The sequence below is a fragment of the Danio rerio genome, chromosome 6 (assembly GCF_052040795.2).
Source record: "Danio rerio strain M-AB ecotype USA chromosome 6, GRCz13ab, whole genome shotgun sequence".
In the NCBI taxonomy this organism is placed as follows: domain Eukaryota; kingdom Metazoa; phylum Chordata; class Actinopteri; order Cypriniformes; family Danionidae; genus Danio; species Danio rerio.
In genome coordinates this window covers 13,381,821-13,406,956 of record NC_141026.1, presented here as the reverse complement: position 1 = coordinate 13,406,956, position 25,136 = coordinate 13,381,821, and the positions used below count along the sequence as shown (strand labels likewise).

The window sequence follows — 25,136 nt, the reverse complement described above, 5'->3', positions numbered from 1 at the left end:
GCACATCCTCCTCTGAGCTCACAAAAAATTCACGACCTTAAAATCCTCCAAATCTCTTTCGCTAGCATAAACTCTAAACCCAGCGAACGCAGAGTCATTCTGCCACCGAGCACAAAAGCAGAACAGCTTGTCCAGCGCAGTATCAGAGGCGCTGCCGGAGGTACACGCAGGCAGGATTTCACGGGGACCTCATAAAAGTGTGAAATCCAGTTAAAAGGATGACGACAGAGCCGATCGTGCAAAGCATTAGTGCGCTCCACACACGAGATGACAGAGAGGAAATTTTGCCCACAACCTAAAGGACATTATTCTAATGCTTCATACTTCAGGGCGTTGTAAATGATTGAGGAAATCTGTCGGAGGAGATGTAAATGATGTTTTAATATAAGGCAGAAAATAGTTGATTATCTCCAGTTTATAGTGTCTGGAAATGCATTTTTAAAATTCACTTCATACAAACTACTTTTATTTAAATGTTTTAATACTGTAGATTACACATTTCGTCCCAATTCAACACAAACTATGGTTTATCACAGGTAAAATGACATACAAAATTATCGAAATATGCTGCAGATGAATATTGGACTGTTTGTAAGTGCCTCTTGACTTTTTAGAAAGTCAATATAATGTGTAGTTCAAATTTTGAAGTCAGACCTTTAGAAAAGACAGTATTACTTTGAATAAGGGAATATTAGTTTGATCAATTTTTAATATTTACAAAGGGTTTTCATTTTTAACCAAATTAAAATGCTCTATTCACCAAAGAATCTTGACAAACAAGTTTCATCAGCTTCACAACCGTTTTTAACATTAACAAAATAAATGTTATTCAATAACAATATCAGCATTTTAAAAGAGATATAGCTCACACAAAAACTTTCATTTCCACACCCTTTTCTTACCCTTCAAGAAGATTTTTGGAAATAATTTGAAAAATGGTAGTGAATGATATTCGTAGTAGAAAAGAAAAAAAACAACTACGGATTACAACTGCTGTTTCCATCCAAAGATGCAAATTAGATTTATGCGCAAAACTGGAATATCACATAAAACGTTTGTGAATAAAGCACCGTTTCCATCCAATGAGTCAAAAGTAACAACATTGTCACTTACTGATAAACTGGAGCCAAATATCAAAACAAAACATGGAATTTGCTGCAGAAGAAGAAGCCACTGTGGGACTTTTTCCTAAATAATAAATTACTTGCGCCTCAGAAAATGAAACAAAATGAATGTGCAGTGGCCTTTGGAGGCACAAGACTGCTCTTTGGAAATGCACTATTCAAGACCTGGAAGGTAAAATACCCAAATCACTTTGATGACAGGCGTTGGTTGAGGTATTTTAGAGATGACCAAAAGGACAATGTTTAACATTAGCCCCTTTCACACAGTGATACCGGTAAATATCCGGAAAATTTCCAGAACGATTTTACTGGTAAATTCAAAACAGTGCTGTTCACACAGGCAAGGACATTACGGTATTTTTCCGGAAAAGGCCGATCACACATCCATTCCAAAATACTGGAAAATTGTGACATCCTTAACCAGAAATGACCTCTAAATGGCTGGACTTGTATTTGAACCATTAAACATTTGACTACATTACAAATTCTGTGGATGGAGGGGTATTGTGAACATCTTCGATGAATACATAAACAGAAACACTTTCGCATGTCGAGATGCACATAATACGTGTGTGTGTGTGTGTGTGCTGGCACTCACTGGCAGCTTTACATGCACATGCGTCACAGCTTGAAGGTAAACAAACAACAGCTTCTCATAACCATTTTATCAATATTTCTTTACACAGTTGGCATTATTAATGAACATAGGAACGCTCTCTGACTAACATCTAGCAGCTAAATGTGTCTGGAAATATATTCACAGGCTTTTATTCTCATAAACCACGTGGACGTGAATGCGTGTGAGTGTTCTGATTGGCTAAAGTAGACGTGAACACACTCTTTCCGGCAATCTTCCTTCTGCGTTCACACAAAGCATCATTCCGGCAAATTACTGGTAATGTTAAAACTTCTCTCTCCGGAAAATAGCCGGAACAAATTTACCGGTATTTTCAAAAAGGGTCTGTTCACACATACAGACCTTTCGGAAAATTGCTGGTAATTTTCCGGAAAGGTCTGTATGTGTGAAAGAGGCTATGATGCTGATGCGCACCTGTCGAAAAATGTAACTACACGTCGCAATGATGCTTAACGCAAGCTCAGTGATTGGTCAGCTTCATAACTGTGACGGGTGCGGCCGGTTCTGATAGCCGATGGAGCGAGCGTTTACAAGTGTCGAGTCCCGTGTAGGAGCTCCAGACGGAAACTTTTGTTTACATTATGAATAAAGTTGTTGCAAGTCCGCCAGTTGCTGCCTCTGAATAGGCAAGTTTTAGCTACTTGTAGTGCTCAGAAAAAACAAAACACCCAGGAAGAAACTCGACACAGAAGAACATAAAACCCTACTGCCAGCTATTGCAGAGCAACACAAACAGCGCGCAGAAGTATAAATGCACGACTACAAGAAAGGTATGCGCCATGGGTCACGTCAATCCCTCAATGCAGAAGTATAAATGAGCCTTCAGCTGGGACTCAAACCAGCGACTTTCTTGTTGTGAGGCGACAGTGCTATCCACTGAACTACCATGCTGCCTATGTTAATCCATCACTTTTTTCATGTTATTTTTTCATCGTTTTTTTTTTTATAGATCTTTTTTGATGCGCACCCTGGCATTTATTCTGTTAATGTGTTTCTATCAGAGTAAAAGCACATTTTTTCCTATCGGATAAAAAGTTTATCCTACTCTGTTGTGTGCATAATCTATGCACATGTAAAATCACAATTATGCAAATCTTGCTATTTCCATTAAGCATTTTATGAGATTTCCGAAATTCTCAAAAATTGATGCAGGGCTCGAAATTGCAACCATTTTGGTCGCATATGCGCCCGAAATTTTATCTATGCGACCTTGAAATATATTTGGGAGCATTTCTGCGAGTGTTTAAAATTGTAGTGTGCGACCAGTTTTTACTGCAAAATGTTCACCACATGCGCGGATTCGGGAGACATTCACGCAGAATGCATCTCTAAGCTTTTTGTCTGCACTTGAAACGCGAAACGCAGCGCTCGGGAATGGTTTAAAACAGTTGTCATGTCAACTTGCTACAGTAAACAAATCCAAGTCCGTAATGCTTGCCCCGCCTTTGTGCTCTTCTTATTGGCCCACCACTGCTCTAGCACTAAACGCGAATGATTGGTTAATATCAGCTGTCAATCACTCAGTGCCTTCTGGCTTCGGATGACAGAGAGAGCTACTACCGCGAAAAATTGTAAAGCGCTGAAGATGAGAACAAAGATAACATAACACTTGACAGATTTTGTTTTACAAACCATGGCATCTACAGTTGCAAATAATGACACATCTTACTAGTTATACCGTTATTACGTTAATTCAAGCAGTGCGTGCAGGGCCGATGAGCGCTCCGTGTATGCTTTGGTCACTCAGTTATGTTATAAAATCTATTTTCTTGTGATAACGGGATTTTGTTGAGACATATTTTCCTCAAGCTTGCATATAACGTTATATATGATTTTTTTTTGCTTGTTAGTTTGATTAGTGTTGATTTCAAATACAATCAATAAGTTTGTATAAAACTTGTAGTAACAGTGCTCATAATTGGTGGTGCGACTAAATTTTGGCTGATGCGCCTAAATTTTTAAAGTTAGGAGCACCGGTGCTTCAACAAGAATGTTTCAACATTCTTCAAAATATATTCTTTTCTATTTAACAGAGAAACTCAACGGTTTGGAACTCGAGAACAGCTCATAAATAAAGACAATTTTCATTTCTGGGCAAACTATCACTTTAGGAACGATTTCTGAAGCATCAGGTTTGTTGATGGGGCTAACAGTACACGTTTGCCAAGTTTGGCTATATTCTGCCAAATAATTTCACACAAATCCCACAGAGCCTGTTTGGTCACACAGCTTTGACTTTTGTCAGTGTTTAAACCTTCAAAACAAACCTTCCACCCACCAGCTGAGGACCACTGCTTTAAACAACACAGATCAACTGACTCCAGCACAACATGCACTTCATCTCAGATGACAAAAGCCTTTATGAAAGAGGGGAAAAAGAGGCCAGTCAACAGAAGTCACTGTGATAAATGGCGCATGTTGACAAGCATCTTGAAGACCGATTGCCAGTCTGCACTCTGTCAACTAGTGATGCCATCCTATGAACCAAAACCGATGATATATACACACACAAATTGATTTTCTCAGACACACACAACCACAGATCATTTTTGCACATCTTTCCTCAAAGCACACACACACACACACACACTCACAGAGCAGGCCTTTAATGCATCACTCAGAGATTCATTAGCTGTCATCTACTCGTCCCATCACGGAGATGATGAAGGCTTTGCTCCCTGATTCAGCCCTAATGCTGATTGCTCGCCTACACTCCCAGCTGATCTCCGTAATCCTGATCCCGATGCACGCTGACAGGTGTAACAGCCAACAAATTCTTTTAGAAGGCCACGTCATCCCTTGGCTCCCATCTGTGTTTGTGTTTTAGGGAGCTGGAAACTCTTAGGTTAGCCATATGAGGTGTGTTAGCAGGTAAGCTCGTGCGGGACTCAGAAACCTTCCTAATGGACGACCACCACAATTCCTCTGTGACCCATAAGGAAATACAGGAGAATGAGCTAGTGATGGCTGCTTTCAAAGCACTGCTTCATGGAGCTTCAAAACTGGCAAGGTCACGTGATGTTCACTTAACGTGGCTTCATTAGGGACCGAGCACCAAAACGGTGCGTAGGCCCTATTGGAATTGCTTCATTTATTCTACTTCTCCAAAATGAATTGCAACTTTGAGGGTCTAAACATGCCTAAAAACTCATAAAACTTTGCACACACCCCAGAAGTGACTCATCTATGCATTTTTGACGGACTGACCACTGAGCTACGATTCTCACACACATACTTAAACTGGCACACCATCAATCATGCCAATACCTACAAAAAAAGTCTTTGAAGCGAAATCTCAAACTCAACAGGAAGACAGATATTATTAACTTCCTGCACCAAAAAACGTGCCGTTTTTGCCGTTTCCAGGCATAGTATTTTAACGAACGCCTCCTAGGGATTTTTTCTGATCAACACCAAAACTGGGTTTTGTCATCTAAAGGCCTTGGCGATGTTAAAATGCCAAACTTTATATTATTCGCCACAAAACTTTGATGATTTACCACGAAACAATAAGTTGTTATATCTCAGGCATGTGTTGTCTGATCTGCCTTACACGTATGAAAACAATCCTGATCCGAACACGTTTACATGCCAATATCCTGATACAGTTATAGCGCCACCTGCTGGCAACAGGAAATGACATGTTTTACAGTATAACAAACTCCTCCCACAAATTTTATCACATCGAATCCATGCTCCATTAGTTTAATCCAAAGGCCTTTGTGATGCTAAATTGTAACGACATCTAGAGTTTTCGCCAAAGGGCGTGTCCATGGTGGACTGACAAAGTTCAGTGCCTCGTTATGGAGTAGGAAGTATCTATAACTAGGGCTGCACGAATCTGGCAAAAATGTGAATCACATTTTTTATTTATTTATTTTTATTAAAATCAAGATCGCGATTTTCTCACGATTATGTAAATGTATAATAAAGGTTAATATGATTAGCCTATTATTATTGTTAATTCTCAAACATATGGCAAAGCATCAATAACAATATTAGGCCTATGTATAGGTATACTGTTGTTTAAAATGCTACATTCTGTATAGTCATTATAGTGGACTTGAACAGACTTTCAATATGTCCTGTTTGTTAATTCACAGTAAAATGATGACATCAGAAAATAACTATTCATAATTATAAAGTTGATTAATTATGTTTAATACATGTGCTTGTCATCTGTCATTGACAACATTATTAGACCATTTGTTTAAAATTAGAATTTTGTCATCAGATTCTTGCATTATATTCAACATTATATATAGGCTAGGGCAGTGTTTCTCAACTGGAAATTCAACTGGAGATTTCACGACCGCAAATACATTGTTACATGAAGACAGAAATGACATTTCTGGGTGATATATACCTTTTAAATACAGTATGTGACACTATTAACGCCATTTAAAGGTGTCAGCATTGCTCTGAAGATTTGTGCGACTGCCTTGCTTCTCTCCTGACCTTGAAAATCGAATTGGCTGAATCGTAGAAAAGCTGAATTAAGATCGTGTGTAGGGTCGAAACGAGATCGTGATCTTTTTTTCGATTAATCGTGCAGCCCTACTTATAACTCAGCCAAACAATGTCCGATCCGCCTGAAAACTCACAGCTTCTTTGAGATTACTCTCTTGAACACATCTACATGCCTATATTGAGTCACAGTCATAGCGCCACCTGCTGACAGAAGGAAGTTTGGCATAAATCAGTTATATTTATTATATTATTATTGTTTGCTGTTCTCTGCCATCCTAAGGCCACCGGGCGGAGGTGAGCCCAAGTGCGAGGTCCCTTTCATCGCTGCTTGCAGCTTTAATTACTGTTTTAAAATGTCAATGGTTTTTCATTTGGGGCGATCTCTGTTCCAGAAAAACCACATGAATTGTGCTCCCAAGTAGTGTATTGCAGAACAGGTTTCATTGGTTTAACCTGACCTTGGATCAGTTTTACTAGCTTATTTTAGTGAGACATTTGTAAAATGAAAAGGAATAATATTAATTAATAGTCTTGTGTCCTGTTTAACATAACCCATCATAGAAAAAACTATATATAAGCCTTGAAAATGTATTAAGGAATGCATACTCTGCAGACACTTAATAATACTATTTTGTGACCAGCCAAGTGCATTTAAATATTATATATTCAATTTAAAGTTTGCAATATTTAGTTTGAAAAAAAAAACATTTCTGATCCATATTTGCCTGCATTTACACAATTTGACCACCAGGTGTACATAGCTTGTGTTAACTTCTATTCATTTTGCAAAGCAATTGGTTCAATTGTTTTGATGCCCTGAAAAGCTTCGTTTCTCCCATTACTAGAAATAGTGCTTATTCCATCATTAAGCTTCCAGACCTCCAACGTAATTCAGCTTTTCTTTTTCTCATACTTAATCTCTGATTTTGAAGACCTCCTTAAAGGTGGAGATCCTCAGCCAACAATGGCTCCTGCAACGTTCATTTAGAATGAAGATGAACTGAATTTTTTTTGTACTTGGGATGGCAGATTGCTCGAACATCCTGAGGGCAAACCAGTCATATGGCCCGGCATGTATAGAGACCAAACCAAGTGACCCAGTTCTGATGGCTTGTCTCTGGAGACATCTCTCTAACAACACTCTTTCCTTTTGTGTCTACCCTTCCACTTCACGACTTCCTTTCATTCTTGGATCTTCATGCATGATCTTGGATGACTTCAGCTTCATAAAGGACGTCCCAGAAAGGTTACAGTGGTGCTAATGCTCTCCAGAGAACTACAACATCAAGATTTTAATATTTAATGGGCATGCTTTCTAAATTGTTGACTTCCAGGCTTAGATGATGATGAAGGATGTAGGGCTTCTTCTGTTAACCATAATGTTTGATGTGTTTTCGCATTAATATTTTAAATCGAACCTAATCAAGCCAACTCAAGTCAACCAAAGGCTTTGAGGAACCCCCAGTCGTCCACAAAAGTGAATAGCTAGATAGTAGAAAGGTTTATGTTAAAGTTGGTTCTAAAAAGGTAATAATGAATTAATATATTAACATTTTAGCGAATAACCAATGATGAGCAGTTGAATTATTAGAAAATAATGCCCCCGAGGTGGTATATTTTCTAAAAATTCATCAAACCGCAGTCAATAATTCAGAACATTTGACATGCTTTTGTCCTCAAACTGTTCCTGTGTGTATGGCAAGTTTCTAATGCTTCTTATTGAGGTAAGGTTGGCTGTATATTCGCCCATTCATTCGTTTTAACAGTGTCGAATCCGATATTGTTTACTACGCTAATTTGAATATTTGGTCTGAAGTCGCATTCAAGTTTGACTTCAAAACAACATAAGCACTACTTAATTCACTGTGAACTACGGTTGTCACGATACTATTAATTAATCTCACAATACTTTACCAGCTAAAGTATCACAATACCAACAAGTAGTATTCCGATACTGTAATTCATAACTCAAATTATAAAGAAAATGGTCAGAAATGCTATATTTTATGTTATAGTCGGCCTACTTGAATTTAATTCATAATTCCCTTAAGGCCAAAAAGTATTATTTGCACCTCACTTCACCTAAAATTTACTCATTATTTTTGTTTATTTTGTAGATAACTGACCAACAAAAAAATACACTAAAGTTACAAATTATACCAAATTAAATTTGTTATAAAAGAGCATTTTCCCCCAACAAAATTAGGCTACAGGAAGTGATCAAAAATTTCAATGTTTCCTGTTACTACTTTGGGTTTTTCATCTATTTTTTTTTTTCAGTCTTATCAGGTAACAAGCCAAAGTACTTAAAATTTTCACTTTGTGAGTCGTTTGTTTGAAGAGATTGTCACAGTTGTTGTAGCTACTAAATCATATAAACAAGAACAGAAATTTACCTTTTCGGATGCGAGTTCGAACTAAAGCATTAGAAATCGTGAAATGGGCTACCATAAAAGCGCAAATTCTACACAGTTTTGCAACCTCAATGGCCTCCACAGACTATTAAAATAAAATGTTTTTTGTTGCACAAGCGTGTGTGCATTTTAGTGACTTTACCACTTGCAACATTATCTATTGTAGATAAACCATTAATGACAATACTATCGTTAACAAACTACAGTGGCACCGCCAGTATTTTGGAGCCATAGTATCGCGATACTAAACCGTGCAACCCTATGAACAATGTTGTACTTTGATAGTCTTTGGCTGCTAATATTATTTCACTATATAGAATTCGCAAGTAATACATTTCAGAAATTATATTATCAAGGAGAAAGTCTAAATGTGCGAAAGTAAAGTTGGTTTTATAATCGCACATTTGTTCTGTGACAACTTGTAACATAGTCCCTATATTGTTTACCATGTTACTTTAAATATATTCTGTCTGTAATCAGAAGCATGACTTCAAACCAGCATTAGCACTATTTTTTTTTTACTTTAAACGATGTTGTTTTTAAACTGCTAATATGATTTGCCCATTTAGAATTTGAAAATACTTTTCAGAAATTTTATTATTAAGAAGAAAGTCCAAATTTGTGATTATAAAACCAACTATACCCTAATTCGTTTCTAATCCAAAACGTTTTGTTTTATACAAAATTTGACCTTTTAACACTTTCAAAGGCAGTCAACCCCATTTTGGCTATTTTGCAACTTATCAGACAGTAGGAACTCTTTACAGACATTATGAAACTCACACACGTACGTAGTGTTAAAGTGTAAACGATTCACAAAATAGTAGAAATGATGCTGAGTGTATCTTTACCTGCATCCCAGGTAGACTGCCCTGCACTGGAGAATGAGCCATGGCGTCACTTTAACCACTAAAACTGGCCAGCAAGTCAGCAAAAAAATACTGTTTCCGGACAAGATACAGCTAATGCACCCCTGTATCCCGTGTGCCCGAGTTTTAATGCGGTCTCGGATCTTTTACAACTGGATAATGGCGTAAAGAGCATCCACGGAGGGACAGAAAGTGCATGTGAAAGATGACTGGCGTGAAAAGCTCTCCTCCACTTCCGCAGCTTTAATGAGAACCGCCGCTCTTCCTCGCGGAAATCACCGCAAACAGCAATCAAAACAGCGTCGATCCGACTGATCGCAGAGTTTCAGTCGATGAAGCGCGCGAACTGAGGCGGGAACGCTCTTTTGAGGACTCCTGGAGTGGGTTTTGGAGGTTCACGCAGGCCAGATCGCTCGTCAAGAGTTGATGGTCCTCTTTGCGCAAACGGATTTCCAAAACATAGCGCAGAAACATGCGCGCGTTTGGGTAAAAATGCCCCGGTTTTGCCTCCTGAAGCAGATGCACGGATCATGAACTATATCGAGGAGTCTTCGAAGGGATGGCTGGTGAAAATCCCGACTTGTTTAAACTGAAGAAATGATGTTGACATCCTCACTTCACTTCCCAGCTGGCCGCCATCTTGTCCGTGCTGTCATCGGGACATCAGGGCGGATCCGGACCCGTGAGGTCCCGCCCCGGTAGAAGAGAGGAGGAGTTTGAAACTCTAATCATGGTAGAGAGCACATGCAGTGAGCAATTCATACAAGCTTAATGTCAGGTGAGTTCACTTGTCTTTTTATCCCCATAACAATTATATTGAAAAAATATATAGACAAAAAACTTTTGTCAATGTTGTAAATAGAACAAAAAAATACTTAAATTCTTTGCACTTTTTGTGTTTGCATTTTCCTTAGACCTGTGGAGTCAAACTCAACTGGAGGGCCGCAGCACAAGTTCCAGCCCTGCTTGAACACACCTATCCAGGCCAGGTGGTTGTTTTTTTCTTAAGCAGATGAGCTTTTTGCAACTATTTGTCTTGTTATATATTTATTAATGAAATTTGAATACTGTATTTTTGTGACATATTAAGCACTATTTTTAGCTGGATTAGCTTGTCAGGGGGTCACCATAACCACACTTTTGAGGTACGAAAAGCGTTTGCTGAATATATAGAATGAAGAAATATGAAAAAATACTTATTTAAAAATGCTAATTTATTATATCAGATTAATATTTAAAGAAATTGAATTCAAGTTAAAGATTTAAATGAAAAAAAAAAAAAAAAAACAGGAGCCTATTGTTATTTAATGGGCAATAACAAACTGGCCAGCTCATTCAACTTTCCTTGGTCAGAATTTGTCCTTCTGAATGATAAAAAAAAACAAAACAATAATATTGATAATGTAGTACTTAACAGCGACAGTGGCGCAGTAGGTAGTGCTGCCGCCTCACGGCAAGAAGGTTCGAGCCTCGACTGGGTCAGTTGGCATTTCTGTGTGGAGTTTGCATGTTCTCCCTGCGTTTGCATGGGTTTCCTCCGGGTGCTCCGGTTTCTCCCACTGTCCAAAGACATGCGGTACAGGCGAATTGGGTAGGCTAAATTGTCCGTAGTATGAGTGTGAATGAGTGTGTATGGATGTTTCCCAGAGATGGGTTGCAGCTGGAAGGGCATCTGCTGCGTAAAACATATGCTGGATAAGTTGGCGGTTCATTCTGCTGTGGCGACCCCAGATTAATAAAGGGATTAAGCTGAAAAGAAAATGAATGAATGGAGCTTAACTTTTTGAAAGTTCATGGATAACAAAAATAGCCTATTTAGTATAAAAATTTACTTTAACATGGGCCGCTGTTGGTGCTTCAAACCTTTTTATTTGACTTTTTTCTTTCAAGAATAAGGTCCAAGATTCAGATTAAAAGTTGACTTCACTTTCAACATATTGTGTTTTCTTGCACAGCTGGATGTTGGAATCGTGTAAAATAATTGTTTAGATTTATTGGAAGCCTTCTTTGATGAGTTATTTTTATACTTTATGATGGCATAGCAGTCAAAATAAGACAAGTGAGCTCATGTTTGGGACAATACTGGACCTTTTATCAGCAGTGGTAGGGGGGTGGAGTCTCTGGACCACCCGAACCCCCTCTGTCTACGGGCCTGCTATCTGTAGGTATCAAACAGACCTAAAGGACTCAATTAGTTTGTTCAGGAATGTTTAATTGGGGCTGGAACTAAACTGTGCAGAGCTGCGGCCCTCCAGGAACTGAGCATGACACATGTGCCTAAGTGGTTCCCAAAGTGGGGGTCGCAAAAAAATGGGGATAGTTTATATGTTATTAAATTATCAGAATAACCGTATTTTATTGATAACCTACAGAAGATAAAAATAACTTCGAATATAAAACAACATAAATCAACAACATGTAAATAAAAAGCCATTGGCCTTTACATTTTTTCCATTGTATTGCGACCCCTGGGGTTATTATGCTAGATTAATGTCACAGCAATAGCGTTAGTTGCAGAAGATTGATTTTACGGCACAATGTTTAACTTTAACACCTTTACATACATTAAAAATAAAGCCCACAACTGAACATGGAGGAAGATTATTTAATGTTTAATGTTGTGCTTCTATTTTAGGTGTGACTTTTTAACATTCTTTAAGGGGTCTACGGATGAAAAATAGCCATTCTTGGCTAATTCTGGCACATTTTACAGTAATGTTTATTAATGTGCATTGACCCTGTAAACAAATAAACTAAACTAAACTAAGATCTCCAAGTAGCGGTCTCCAAAATTATACCAAGAATAGTCTTGTGCTGTAAACATTGTGCCCACCATTCTCATTAAGTGAGGTTAATATTAAATTAAATGAATATTCATTCATTAATTTACTTTTCAGCGTAGTCCCTTTATTAATCTGGGGTCGCCACAGCATAATGAACCACCAACTTATCCAGCATATGTTTTACAGTGGATGCCCTTTCAGCTGTAACCCATCACTGAGAAACAGTCATACACACTCATTCACACAGATACACTACGGACAATTTGCCTATAGCTCATGTATTTGGACCTATGGGGGAAACTAGAGCACCCAGAGGAAACCCACCTTGCTGTGAGGCAATCATGCTACCCACTGCGCCACCATGCAGCCCTATTAAATGAATAATGATTATAAAAAATTATATTGTTGTTAGACTGTTGCCCTTTTTTGTGTTGCCAATATTCTCCTGTTTATATAATTCCTATGGGTGTGTGTGCACCATTGTCTGCAATATTTCTATGTTTATAACCACCTCTGAGCATAGTGGGGGTCGTGAGTCACTGGAGTTATTTTAGGGGTAGCGGGCTAAAAAGTTAAAGAACCCCTGCCTTAGACTGCCAGAGTCCGTTAGTAGTTCATTAAAAAGCCATACTGTTCATAAATTCATAAATTGTGTGTTTTAAATATCACTATACTCCCATATCACTTAATGGATACTGTAAAATAGAATTGTTTAGACCCTACACCCTAAAGAACGTTGAGTTATTTATTTAACCCAATAGTTGAGTTAAGCATATTTTGTGCTTTGTTGAGTTATTTTTAACCTTTAATAGATTATTTATTAATAACTCAACCAGTTGGGTTGAATATTTGGTGCTTTGTTGGGTTATTTTTTACCTTTATTAGGTTATTTATTGATAACTGAACCATTTATTTATTCATTCATTTTCTTTTCGGCTTAGTCCCTTTATTACACACTAAAATACGTTGAGTTATTTATTTAACTCAATGGTTGAGTTAAGCATATTTGGTGCTTTGTTGGGTTATTTTTAACCTTTCTTATGTTATTTATTAATAACTCAACCAGTTGGGTTAAATATTTGGTGCTTTGTTGGGTTATTTTAACCTTTATTTGGTAATTTATATTACAACTCATCCAGTTGGGTTAAAAATTTGAATTTCAACATTCAACTGATTTAACTGACACAGAACAGCTGTATTAATATGCGTGCTTCATTTTGTTTTGACGTTATAAAAGTTAAGGTATAATAATATTGTTTTTGTTTTATCAAATTACCTCTCAGAGTCGTGTTTTTTATATCCGTTTCACCAGCACTCTTAATTATTGATGATACAAATGTGCACTTCATAGGCGATCTGTATTAAATGGATAAAACGCTTTCTCTACCTCACATGTTCATCTCTAAAGTTTTTTTTTTTTTTTTTGAAGAAATGACACACATATTTTGTATATTCGGCCGTCATTCTCACCTTTAGGACAAAGCAGAGACATTATTTTTATACACAGCCATAATTATAAAATTGATAGTAGTACAAGTAATAGTAATATAACACCAGGATGGAAAAAAATAACATTTAATCAAAATAACCCAATGCATTGGGTTAAAATAACCTATAGTTGGGAAGGTGCTGGGTTATATGGTGGGGTATTTTTAACCCAACTATTTTGACAGAGTACAAAATCTTTAAACCTTCTCTGACCCATATTTTTGAGATAGAAGTGTTCAGCAAAAATTATCCTGTCTGCAATGCAAATTTTTATGCATTTAACACCAATCTGAAGTACTTTAAATGCTTGTGAATTATATTAAATACCCATAGAGCGTATGGTAAACCTTGATGGGATATTTTTTTTTGCCCCATCCCTTTCAAACATACGTTTTATCTCCTTTATATTCCTTTCTGATCCTCCTCTTTCCTTTCTGTTTTTTTAAATAGCATAAATAGTTTAACATTAGGCCATACTTTACATCAACACCTATCACATCTAAATGTATCTTGCACTCTTTCTCTGTTCAGTGATTGTGTGCCCATGTGTGCACAAATACAGCTTATTATGCAGTATGTCTCAATATCATGCATACACAAACAGTTGAGCGCACATAAACACACATCACATAGACATTTTGAATGTAAAATGTGAAAAAGCTATGTCACAAATTTCATAATATTCATTCATTATTCATTCATTTTCCTTCAGCTTAGTCCCTTTATTAATGGGGTCGCCACAGCGGAATGAAACACCAACTTATTCAACATATGTTTTACACAGCGGATGCCCTTCCAGCTACAACCCAGTACTGGAAAACATCCATACACACTCATTCACAAACATACACTACGGACAATTTAGTTCAATGAATTCACCCATAGCACATGTCTTTGGACTGTGGAAGAAACCAGAGCACCCGGAGGAAACTCACGCGATCACGCGACATGCAAACTCCACAGGGAAATGCCAACTGACCAAGCCGGGACTCGAACCTTTTTGCTGTGAGGTGACAGTGCTAACCACTGAGCCTCTGTAAATTTTATAATAGAAAATATCAATATTATAAGTTGTTTTTAGAAAAGGAACCACAAGAATTTCACAGAAGGTGGCCCATTTTAACTTGAACTAATGACTCCTTTACACATTCCGGTAAATTGGGTCAGTTTTGTGTCATATAAAAGTCTGGTTGATTTAGCCAAATCATTATTTTATTTCACAGAGGGAATCAAGACATGGGTTTTGAATTATTATTTCTAAATGAGTTTTGGATTTGGTATTGATTTGTCAACCTAATTGCTGTATTGAGAAGATTGGATGTGTCGGGACACTCGCCTTGCTTTTTTATGGAACAGCCTCAAGATGAGGCTCCTCATCCACAACCTCAGACCAAAAAAATAAATAAATCATTTTCTAAATGTCAAGTACTGTTATGGCAACAGTTTGTAATTCCTTGCAGTTATTGGCTGTTAACTTTTTAAGCGATAAGACACTCGAACTTTAAATGGCCCGTTTTACCTGATTGCCCAATTTGCCTGATATCAACCTAATTCAGGGGTGCCCAAACTTTTTCTCATAAAGGGCCAAAAACAAAACTTGAGTGAAGGCTGTGGGCCAAAGGTAAATATACCAAACTGTTTTATATTAAAAATGCCATATTTGCCAATGTTTAAAAATAACTAGAAAGCGTTGCTTTAAAACATATTTAATGATGCACAATCAGTTTTTGATATTTTTTAATGAACTTATTATAGTAAAAACATAAACAATATTATTTATAACACAATGGAGATCAATGCTGAATACACTAGTCGAGCTGTCAACTGACAATATTTATTTGCTCCCCAATTAAACAAAGAAACTAAAGGTTACGTTAAATTTTAAATGACAAATTCAGTCTAAGGCGTTCGCCCCAACAAATTACCCATTATTTTCCCTCTCTTTTCAGATGGGATGGTGCGCTAAACCAAATGTTTCCATGGGCCATCTTTGGCCCGTGGGCCCTACTTTAAGCACCTTTGCCTTATTTGATATCTTACTATTAAAAGAAATTCTTTATTTATCCACAACTATACAGTGCATGCGGCTTAATTTTTCCACATTTTTTTTTATATTACAGCCTTATGCCATAATGGATTAAATTTATTTATTTTCTCAAAATTCTACGCACAATATCCCATAATGACAATGTGAAAAAAGAGTTTTTTTAAATTGTTGCAAATTTTTTAAAAATAAAAACCTGAAAAATCACATAAGTATGCACAGCCTTTGCCATGAAGCAATAAATTGAGCTCAGGTACATTCTGTTTCCACTGATCATTCTTGAAATGTTTCAGCAGCTTAATTGAAGTTCAGCTATGGTAAATTCAGTTAATTGAACATGATTTGAAAAGGCATAAACCTGTCAAGGTCCTTGGGTCCCAATGGTCACTCTGTTTGAGCTAAAGTTTTCTTCGGTGGAGGGAGGATAACCTTACAGAAGGACAACCATATGTGCAGCAATCCACTAATCAGGCCTGTATGGGAGAGTGGCTAGTAAAGGCCACATAGCAGCCCACCTGGTATTTGCCAAAAGGCATCTGAAACAAAATTCTCTGGTCTGATGAGACGAAAATTAAACTCTGTGGAGTGAATGCCAGGCATTAAATTTGGAGAAAACTAGGCACCGTTCATTACCAGGCTAATTTCATCCCTACAGTGGCAGCATCATGCTGTGCGGATGTTTTTCAGCAGCAGGAACTGGAAGACTAGTCAGGATAGAGGGAAAGATGAATGCAGACATCCTGAGTGAAAACCTGCTTCAGAGTGCTCTTGACCTCAGGCTGGGGCGAAGGTTCATCTTCCAGTATGACAATGACCCAAAGCACACCGCCAGAATATCAATGGAGTGGCTTCACAACAACTCAGTGAATGTCTTTGAGTGGCCCAGCCAGAGCCCAGAGCTAAATCCTATTCAACATCTCTGGAGAGATCTGAAAGTACACCGTCGCTTCCCATCGAACCTGATAGAGCGTGAGAGTTACTGCAAAGAGGAATGGGCAAAAATTCCCAAGACAGGTGTGCAAAGCTTGTGGCATCATATTCAAAAAGACTTAAGGCTGTAATTGCTGCCATTGATGCATCAACAAAGTATTGAGCAAAGGCTGTGAATATATATGTACATGTGATTTTTCAGCTTTTTTATTTTTTTATAAATTTGCAACAATTTCAAAAAATCTTTCTCACATTGTCTCAGAATTTTGAGAAAATCAATTAATTTAAACCCTTTTGGCTGTAACATAAAAATGTGGAATAAGCACTTTGAATACTTTCTGGATGCACTTTACAACTACAGTTTATAATGTCATGACCAGATTTACATCAGTTATTAAAATCAAACAATTGTAACATTTCTATACTGACAGTGTTTTACACAGTATGAAAAAATGAATAATGAAAATACTTTTGTATACAACAATTATTAGTGTACATGTTAAAAAGGGTAGGATAATTTACTGAAGAAAAAAATCACTTTCAACATAGATGTGCCTGAGAGTAAGTTAACATAACTAATCAACCAAGTAAATATTAATATTTTACTTACTTACCAATGGATTTACTTTAAACTATTTCTAAATAATTATTTTCTAATATCAAATTTAATCTAATTATCCAACAGTGCTCAAAACAAAATCTTTACTATCAACAAATTCTGCAATGAATATGTATTTTTGCTGTCCCCAAACTTCATCTGCTGTAACTATTAGCTAACTCTGTAGAAGCCAATGCCTCCCTTTGCATTCAACTTTGACCGTATTGCAATCAGAGATGTTTATCTTCACACAGCTACATTACACATCAACTAAAGTTTAAGATATGATATCATAGTGGACCACTTCTTTAACCACATTGCGTTCTAGCGACACCTTTTGGCCGCAAAGCAAAAAAACACTTTAAACTTGCAATACTCTCAATTACCACAAGATGTCGACAGTGCTTTAATTTTGAATGTGTGCTGCCAGTCTTTACAGATGAGCCTTCTGAGATTATTTTGAGCAACCCTACATCATTTTAAGTCATAATGACAATTTATTTCAAACAGGTATACGCTAGCATTTCTTATTATCAACGAACACACTTACTGGCGTCTTGATTATTATTGGATTAAATCTGGATTAACACATGAGAGGACGAAAACATCCCTCAGAATATTTCATATTTGCTTTGCATAAAAGCTAAACTGCAAGCCAACTCGCAAGTCCATAAGCTTGTCAGTTCAACTCTTTATCTCGGCAATCTCTATTTACTGGAATGCTCGGTTGAGCTTCACCTCCTGAGGCATCAGATACTTCTTCAACCGGACCTTATGCTGAGAATAAAAACCTCCTAATCCTCAAACACTCTCAAATTCCTCCAGAGGGGCTCTTCATCGCAAATCTGCTCAATTTTCTTCAAAGCCCCGGCAGACCTGTGAAAATTGGGTGGATATTTAGTGAGGGCCGATGAAAACAGGCTTGAAGTGCACCACCCTCGACCCATAAACCTCCCACACACGCCGACAAACCGGCGTGTGGATCTGTACATTGCGGTTTTACAGAACGATAATAAAATGTAAAGTTTCCTACAGGCTGGGGTGTCATGTCAATCACCGCCAATGTTTACTGACTGATTCCCTGGGCGCTGCTTATCTATTCTTAGACCTGAGCAAAATGCTACCATTCCCCCCTTTTTCTCTGCAATTTTCCTCTCACGCACACCCATAGACTCAAGATTCACCCCCTTTTTGTGTGACAGTGACATTGTTCATTTCAAGAAAATGGCCGCATTTAAGCGTGATCATGGGTCTATTAGATTAGGGACATCTATACAGTTCAATTTTAGACTCATTCTCAGGCATGGCAGACAACAGAATGGGTATCAGAGGTTAATTATGTTTCAGAATGGCAGCAGGAGGGGACACTTCCCTGCATGAAGACAGCAGATGTTGATCACAGTGCACAGCCTGTGATAAGGTATAGAAACAGAGATGTTTTTATTTTATATGTGTGCGTATTTTTGTATTATAATATTTTATGAATGGAAAGGCATATATTTGGAAAAAGAGCATGTTATGAGACCATAAGTTATTATCCGTTTCTTGAATTATAAAAAAGGTAAAATTCTTTGTTTTTCAAACGGTATTTATTTAACTGAACAATGACCAAAAATACAATACAAGTCAAGTACAACAAATGTTAAGAAAATTTCAAAAGCTGAGGGAGACATAAACAATACCAATACATTAAATGATATACAGGCTTACACAATTCACATAGCTTTTTGAGTAATGCGGACTCAATATAATGATTCTTTATAATGATAATGATTTTTAAATGCAATGAAACTTGGATTTGTACCTGAAAGATTTAATTTATGAGTTTTAAATTTGGCCATTAAAATAAAGAAATAATAAAAAAAAATGCACGGGTCTTTTTGTCTTTAGAATTATCAAAAATTCAGAAAAAAACATCATTTTTCCAATGTAAAGAAATATTTTCATCAATATTGACAGCAATAAAGTCGATTACATTTCGGCCAAAAAAAAAAAAGGAGTTTAAATGAAATCTCTTTAACCTTGTTTGTTAAGAGATAGTGATTAGACAGAAGTCAAACTTTTTTTCAGTCAACATCAATCATAAATTTATTCCAATACGCTATTGGATTTGCTTTTGATGCAACATTCTTCTGCAAAAGAGCTTTTTTAATCTTACAAATATAGGAAAAGCATATTTTACCTATATATACTATTTCAGTGTGACGATGTCATTGGCCTATTAACATTTTCTACTTGTCAAACTATTTTTTAACTGTAACAAAAAGGCAATACAATAAATACAATACAATACTGCAGTTTTTTAAAGAAATAATGCATTATTAGTTAACTTCAGAAAAGTTTAGTTTTTTGGACAAAAAAAACTGTTATTTAAATATATTGCAGTATTTTTACAACTGTAGTTAATTGCATTAGTAGTGGAATTATTGAAATAAACACCGCGATCAAACTATTACCATCATCTAGGACTTTTCGCCATATTTTCCAACAAGATCCACACAGGCGGCTCTCAGTAAAGGACAACACACACACACACACATATCAAAATGCTGTTTTTTTTTTTTTTTTTATTCGGCATGCGTTATTAAGTTGCATAACACTCTCACCAGTCCTTACTTCTTATTTGTGTCTAAGGGCATACTCACACTATGTACAGTTGCCTTGAACTGGGCCAAAGCACGCTTGTCCTCCCTCCCATCTCCCCCGACGGCAAGTAAGCGCTCTCACCCAGCACGGTGGAGATTTGTTTAGATTTTTCATTGGAGTCGTTCGGAATGCAGTGACACACAGTCAAATATTTCGCTAAACAGATCAGCCACTTTTGACGCTCATAAACAATCATAAAGTCCTCGTGCTGCAGGAATTAGGAGGTTTGCTGAAGGTGCATCTGTCATGCAGTGTGGGGTTTGCGTCTTAAATAAAATACGACAATTTGCATTCATTGAACAGTAAGAATGATTAATTAATCCATATGAAACGGTCCTGTAAAAGTCACGTCTCATATTCAGTTCCTGGACAAGTGAACCATGCCTGAGCCCGATTCAGAGCACTCACACTTCTCAAACAATCCGGGAAACGAGCCTGGGCATGGTTCGTATAGCATATTGTGAGTACGCCCTAATACCCCAGTTTTTCACAGGGGCATGAATGAAATGTTCATGAGTGAAAGTGTAACTGCGGAACTGCAGTTAAAGTCACCCAAAATTACAGGAATCTCTTACTTGAAAGCTCTTCAAGTAAACACCTTAATAGTATTATTGTTTATTAAGGCAAATAACTAGATTACAGATGTCCACGTGAACTTAGTCAGTAGTTTCTTCAAAGTAAGTGAAAGAACCAGAATAGCATCCCGCTGATTTGATTCATGGCACTTTTTTGTCAGGTGGCTCACCGGTCTGGTATACATCCACACTAAAATAGCAAGGGGAAAATCATTATATACTGTAGCTTGCGTAGAATAGACCCAGCTCCCAAACCAACTTTAAGAATAGATTAACAGCGATATTTGGCTATGGATGTATTGATCAACAAAATCAAAAGATTGGTCTGCAAGATATTATTTATAAAAAAATGAAGTATCTTTATCGGAAAGTGTAAAAACGGAAATAGGTTGCAGTTAGGGTTGGGTTTAGTGTTAAGGTTGGCTTCGGGTATAGAAAAAACATGGAGTATGGAAAGTCCACACAATTCACTGAAACCTGGTGTGTGTGCACCTTGTATTCCTCATGTTGTGGGGACCCCCTCAAGTATAGCAATACCGGTTAATTTTGAGCTTTTGGGAGCATTTTGTGTTTTGTTTTTTTTAGGCCCCCTTACATAAAACGGTTCATAAATCACAAAAATAAATAAATAAAAGATTTAATAAAAGTAAAAAATTTAATAAAGGTAAAAATGCAGGCTGTGGTGCGGCACGGTGGTGCAGTGGGTAGCACGATCGCCTCACAGTGCCTCCAAAAAGGTTGCTGGTTCGAGCCCTGGCCGGGTCAGTCGGCCTTTCTGGGTGGAGTTTGCATGTTCTCCCCATGTTGGCATGGGTTTACTCCGGGTACACTGGTTTCCCCAGTCCTGTACCCTTAATGCACCTGTACATGCGCTATAGGTAAATTGAATAAACTAAATTGGCCGTAGTGTTTGTGTGTGAATGAGTGTGTATGGATGTTTTCTAGTACTGGGCTGCAGCTGGAAGGGCATCCGCTACATAAAACATACGCTGGATAACTTGGTGGTTCATTCCGCTGTGGTGACCCCAGATGAATAAAGCGACTAAGCTGAAGGAAAATGAATAAATAAAGGGAATGCATGCTGTGTTATGCTGGGGTTGGGTTTAGGAGTAGGGGATAGAATAGTGTGTGAGTGTGTGCGTGTGTATATCATATCTTTGTACCTTAGAGAGTCTGAAACATACAGCAGATGTTGAGTCTTTTACTTTGAGCTCGTACTTTGATGTGTGTCCCCTATCAGTTCTGTGACCCAGAAGTGAAACACAGACTGACCTCAGTCACAGGAAGATCACACTCAATATTCTGTCACCTTTCCAGCTTACAGCGTCCCACCAGCAGTAAAATACACTATAAAATAAAACCTTCAACCACATCCTTGATGAAAGCAGCTCCACTCTTAGTAATAAAGATACGAGAGCTGTCACTGAGGTGGTAGCTATATTTGGTACTTTTAGGTACAGTTGAAGTCAGAATTATTAGCCCCCTTGTGTATTATTTCCCACAATTTCTGTTTAATGGAAAGAAGTTTTTTTTTCAACACATTTCTAAACATAATAGTTTTAATAACTATTTTTTGTTGTTGTTGTTGTTGTTCAGATCTTATTATTAACATTTAGCCAATAAAACAACAATTTCAAAAATATTTGAAAAATAGAGACAAATCATCTTTGCTACAACAGCGTCTCCCCCGCCCCACTGCACCATTTCTATACAATATATTATGCACAGTCCTAATCTGGTTTACATTTTTGGCACAATGTAAATTTTTTTTGGCACAACTTAAATTTTTTTTATGTTTAATCCACTTAAATTTGTGAAAACAATTATGTTAACTTAATCGAAAGTGACAGGCGAGTCCCTGCATTGATCCCGTGGTCCAGCCTGAACACCTGCGGGTGACCTACTCGCACCTGCAGCTTTTCCGCAATGGACATCCAGCGTTCTCCAGCCTATTGCCTAGACTGCAGCTCTGCACAAGAAGTTTGGCCAGAGGAGAAATGTCCCCCAACTGAGCCTGCTTTCTCTCAAGGTTTTTTCCTTCACTTTCGTCAATTGGTGAAGTTTGTTTCATGCCACTGTCGCCACTAGCTTGCTTGGTTTAGGGCTTTAGAGCTGCGCATCGATGGATTTTCTCTTCAGTGTTTGGACTTTCAGCAGTGAAATTTAAACCACACTGAACTGAACTGAACTTTAACTCTGAAAACTGGACTGACACAGTTTCAATTTTCTAGAACATTTCTGTTAAGGGGCAAAGCAGTGGCGCAGTAGGTAGTGCTGTCGCCTCACATCAAGAAGGTCGCTGGGTCGTTGGTTCGAGCCTCGGCTCAGTTGGCGTTTCTGTGTGGAGTTTGCATGTTCTCCCTGCGTTCGCGTGGGTTTCCTCCGGGTGCTCCGGTTTCCTTCACAGTCCAAAGACATGCGGTACAGGTGAATTGGGCAGGCTAAATTGTCCGTAGTGTATGAGTGTGTGTGTGAATGCGTGTGTGGATCTTTCCCAGAGATGGGTTGCGGCTGGAAGGGCATCCTCTGCGTAAAAACTTCCTGGATAAGTTGGCGGTTCATTCCGCTGTGGTGACCCCGAATTAATAAAGGGACTAAGCTGACAAAAAAAATGAATGAATGAATGAATGAATTTCTGTTAAGCTGCTTTGACACAATCTACATTGTAAAAGTGCTACAGTATATAGATAAAGATGAAGTGAATTGAAAGAATTAGGACAACATGTACGAATTGTGTGGAACCCTGCATTTCTTTACAGTGAAGATTGGAAGCTTTATTTTTGTGACAGTGCCAGCTTCCTTTATTTGTAAAAGTGTGCGATTTACGATGTTACGCAATTCCACAGAATCACAATAACACATTTTTCGATTCATTAACATCTTAATTTGTTTGCTTGGCCTCAAAAATCCAGTATCTCCTTTAGAATAAACCCCAATTCTTTATATATATATACTTTCCAGAGATTAGCCCTCCCTTTCTCAGCTTGCCGTTTGCTTAATTGATCTATGGCTATTACATTGTGGGCCATCAGTCTTCAGTCGAGCCTAATTTATTACGTTTGTGTGTGCGTGCATATGTGAGCGCATCCATGCATATGTACAGGAGTCCGTGTGAGTGTGTGAGATAAGTCTCTTACTCCGACCCGGCGCGCCATGAATCACTGTGCTGCTATGCCGCGGATCTGAGATGTCATTGTAATTAATGGTAATACAAGGCAGTGGAAACAGTAGCAGACCTCCGAGCTCTTTAATTAGCTGCAGTGATGAAGGAAGACACAGAGCAGAACAAGAGACCCGCGATGGTGATGAATAGACCGATGCTAGGAAACACCAAAAGAGCCGAGGATCTAGCAAGACCTCGCAGGCCCGCTGTATCGCTCTGTCATGCTCTGAGAAAATGGACACAGAATCTCTGACTCGAAGGCAACTGGCATTATTCATCACATTTTGATTGTGCGCGAGACACCATCCAGGAGTAAAAGCTGTAGATGCTATAGTGGTATTTTGCTCAAAAGAAGATGCGCAGCTATAAAGGGCAGCACTACCGGTGTCGTAGCCTGCTCATGTTAAGAGGCATTCGTCATTGCCAGGGTCCTACGACTTAATTAAGCTCTCAGAACATCCCACCCCTCCACCCTATGTGGGAGACACGTTTTAATCTAAATCACAAAGCAGACTGGTCTAAGCTTGTGTAAATAAGCGGCGAACATGCCTACTGGGAATTGTAGTTCTGGTTTAGGGTGCTGTTAAGCCAATTATTCTAGTCAAAATTGCTTTAATGATGGCATGTAAACAATTGAGCACACAACATCATGTATCAAGCTGCATTTTCAGGAATGCTGATATAACATTCCGGCAGCACTTTCCAAAGTCGTACAACAATTCGCAACTATTTCAATTTGTTTCAACTAATTGGTGTGACCTTATTCAAGCTTTTCAAACGATTTGCTCATACCCTGCAAAAGGGTGGTGAAACTATTGTTTAAAAAATAAAATATCATACATTTCCATACAATTGGCATCCGTGTGAATATTCACTCATTTATTCATTCATTTCCCTTCTGTTTAGTCCCTGATTATCAAAGGTCGCCACAGCTGAATGAACCGTCAACTTTTTACAGCATATGTTTTACACAGCGGATACCCCCCCAATCCCTCCACCCCCAAAAAAATTTAGTTTCACAGACAGAAGATTTTTTTTAACACATTTCTAAACATAATAGTTTAAATAACTCATTTCTAATAACTCATTTATTTTATTTTTGCCATGATGACAGAAATTAATATTTGACTGTATATCAAGACACTTCTACACAGCTTAAAGTGAAATTTAAAGACTTAACTAGGTTAATTAGGCTAACTAGGCAGGTTGGCGTAATTAGGCAAGTTTTTGTATAACGATGGCTTGTTTTGTAGACTATCGAAAAAATTTTAAACTGCTTTTATTCTAGCCGAAATAAAACAATTAAGACTTTTCTTCAGAAAAAAAGATCAGACATACAGTGAAAATTTCCTTGCTCTGTTAAACATCATTTGGGTAATATTTAAAAAAAGGAAA

At 37.7% G+C, this 25,136-nt stretch overlaps 1 protein-coding gene and 1 long non-coding RNA gene across 6 annotated transcripts in view; one reads left to right on the top strand and one right to left on the bottom strand.

Moving 5' to 3' along the window:
• Positions 1 to 25,136, bottom strand: part of stk24b (serine/threonine kinase 24b (STE20 homolog, yeast)) — an 835,587-nt gene that overhangs the window by 803,434 nt on the left and 7,017 nt on the right. For 2 of the 3 annotated variants that reach the window (XR_015492652.1, XM_087255366.1), the window contains exon 1: positions 9,497 to 10,128. Coding sequence is in view for 1 of the 2 variants with exons in the window: in XM_087255366.1 (XP_087111492.1) it covers positions 9,497 to 9,538 (42 nt within the window). In the remaining variant the exon portion in view is untranslated. 3 annotated transcript variants of the gene reach the window in all.
• The window catches only part of LOC103911182 (uncharacterized), a 32,528-nt gene continuing 17,657 nt past the window's right edge, over positions 10,266 to 25,136 (top strand). Inside the window, exons 1-2 of one of the 3 annotated variants that reach the window (XR_015493317.2) lie at positions 10,266 to 10,292; positions 10,439 to 10,503. This is a non-coding gene — a long non-coding RNA (uncharacterized LOC103911182). Of the gene's footprint in view, positions 10,293 to 10,428; positions 10,504 to 25,136 lie in introns of all 3 variants that reach the window. The other 2 variants (XR_015493318.2, XR_015493319.2) reach the window with 2 other exon arrangements.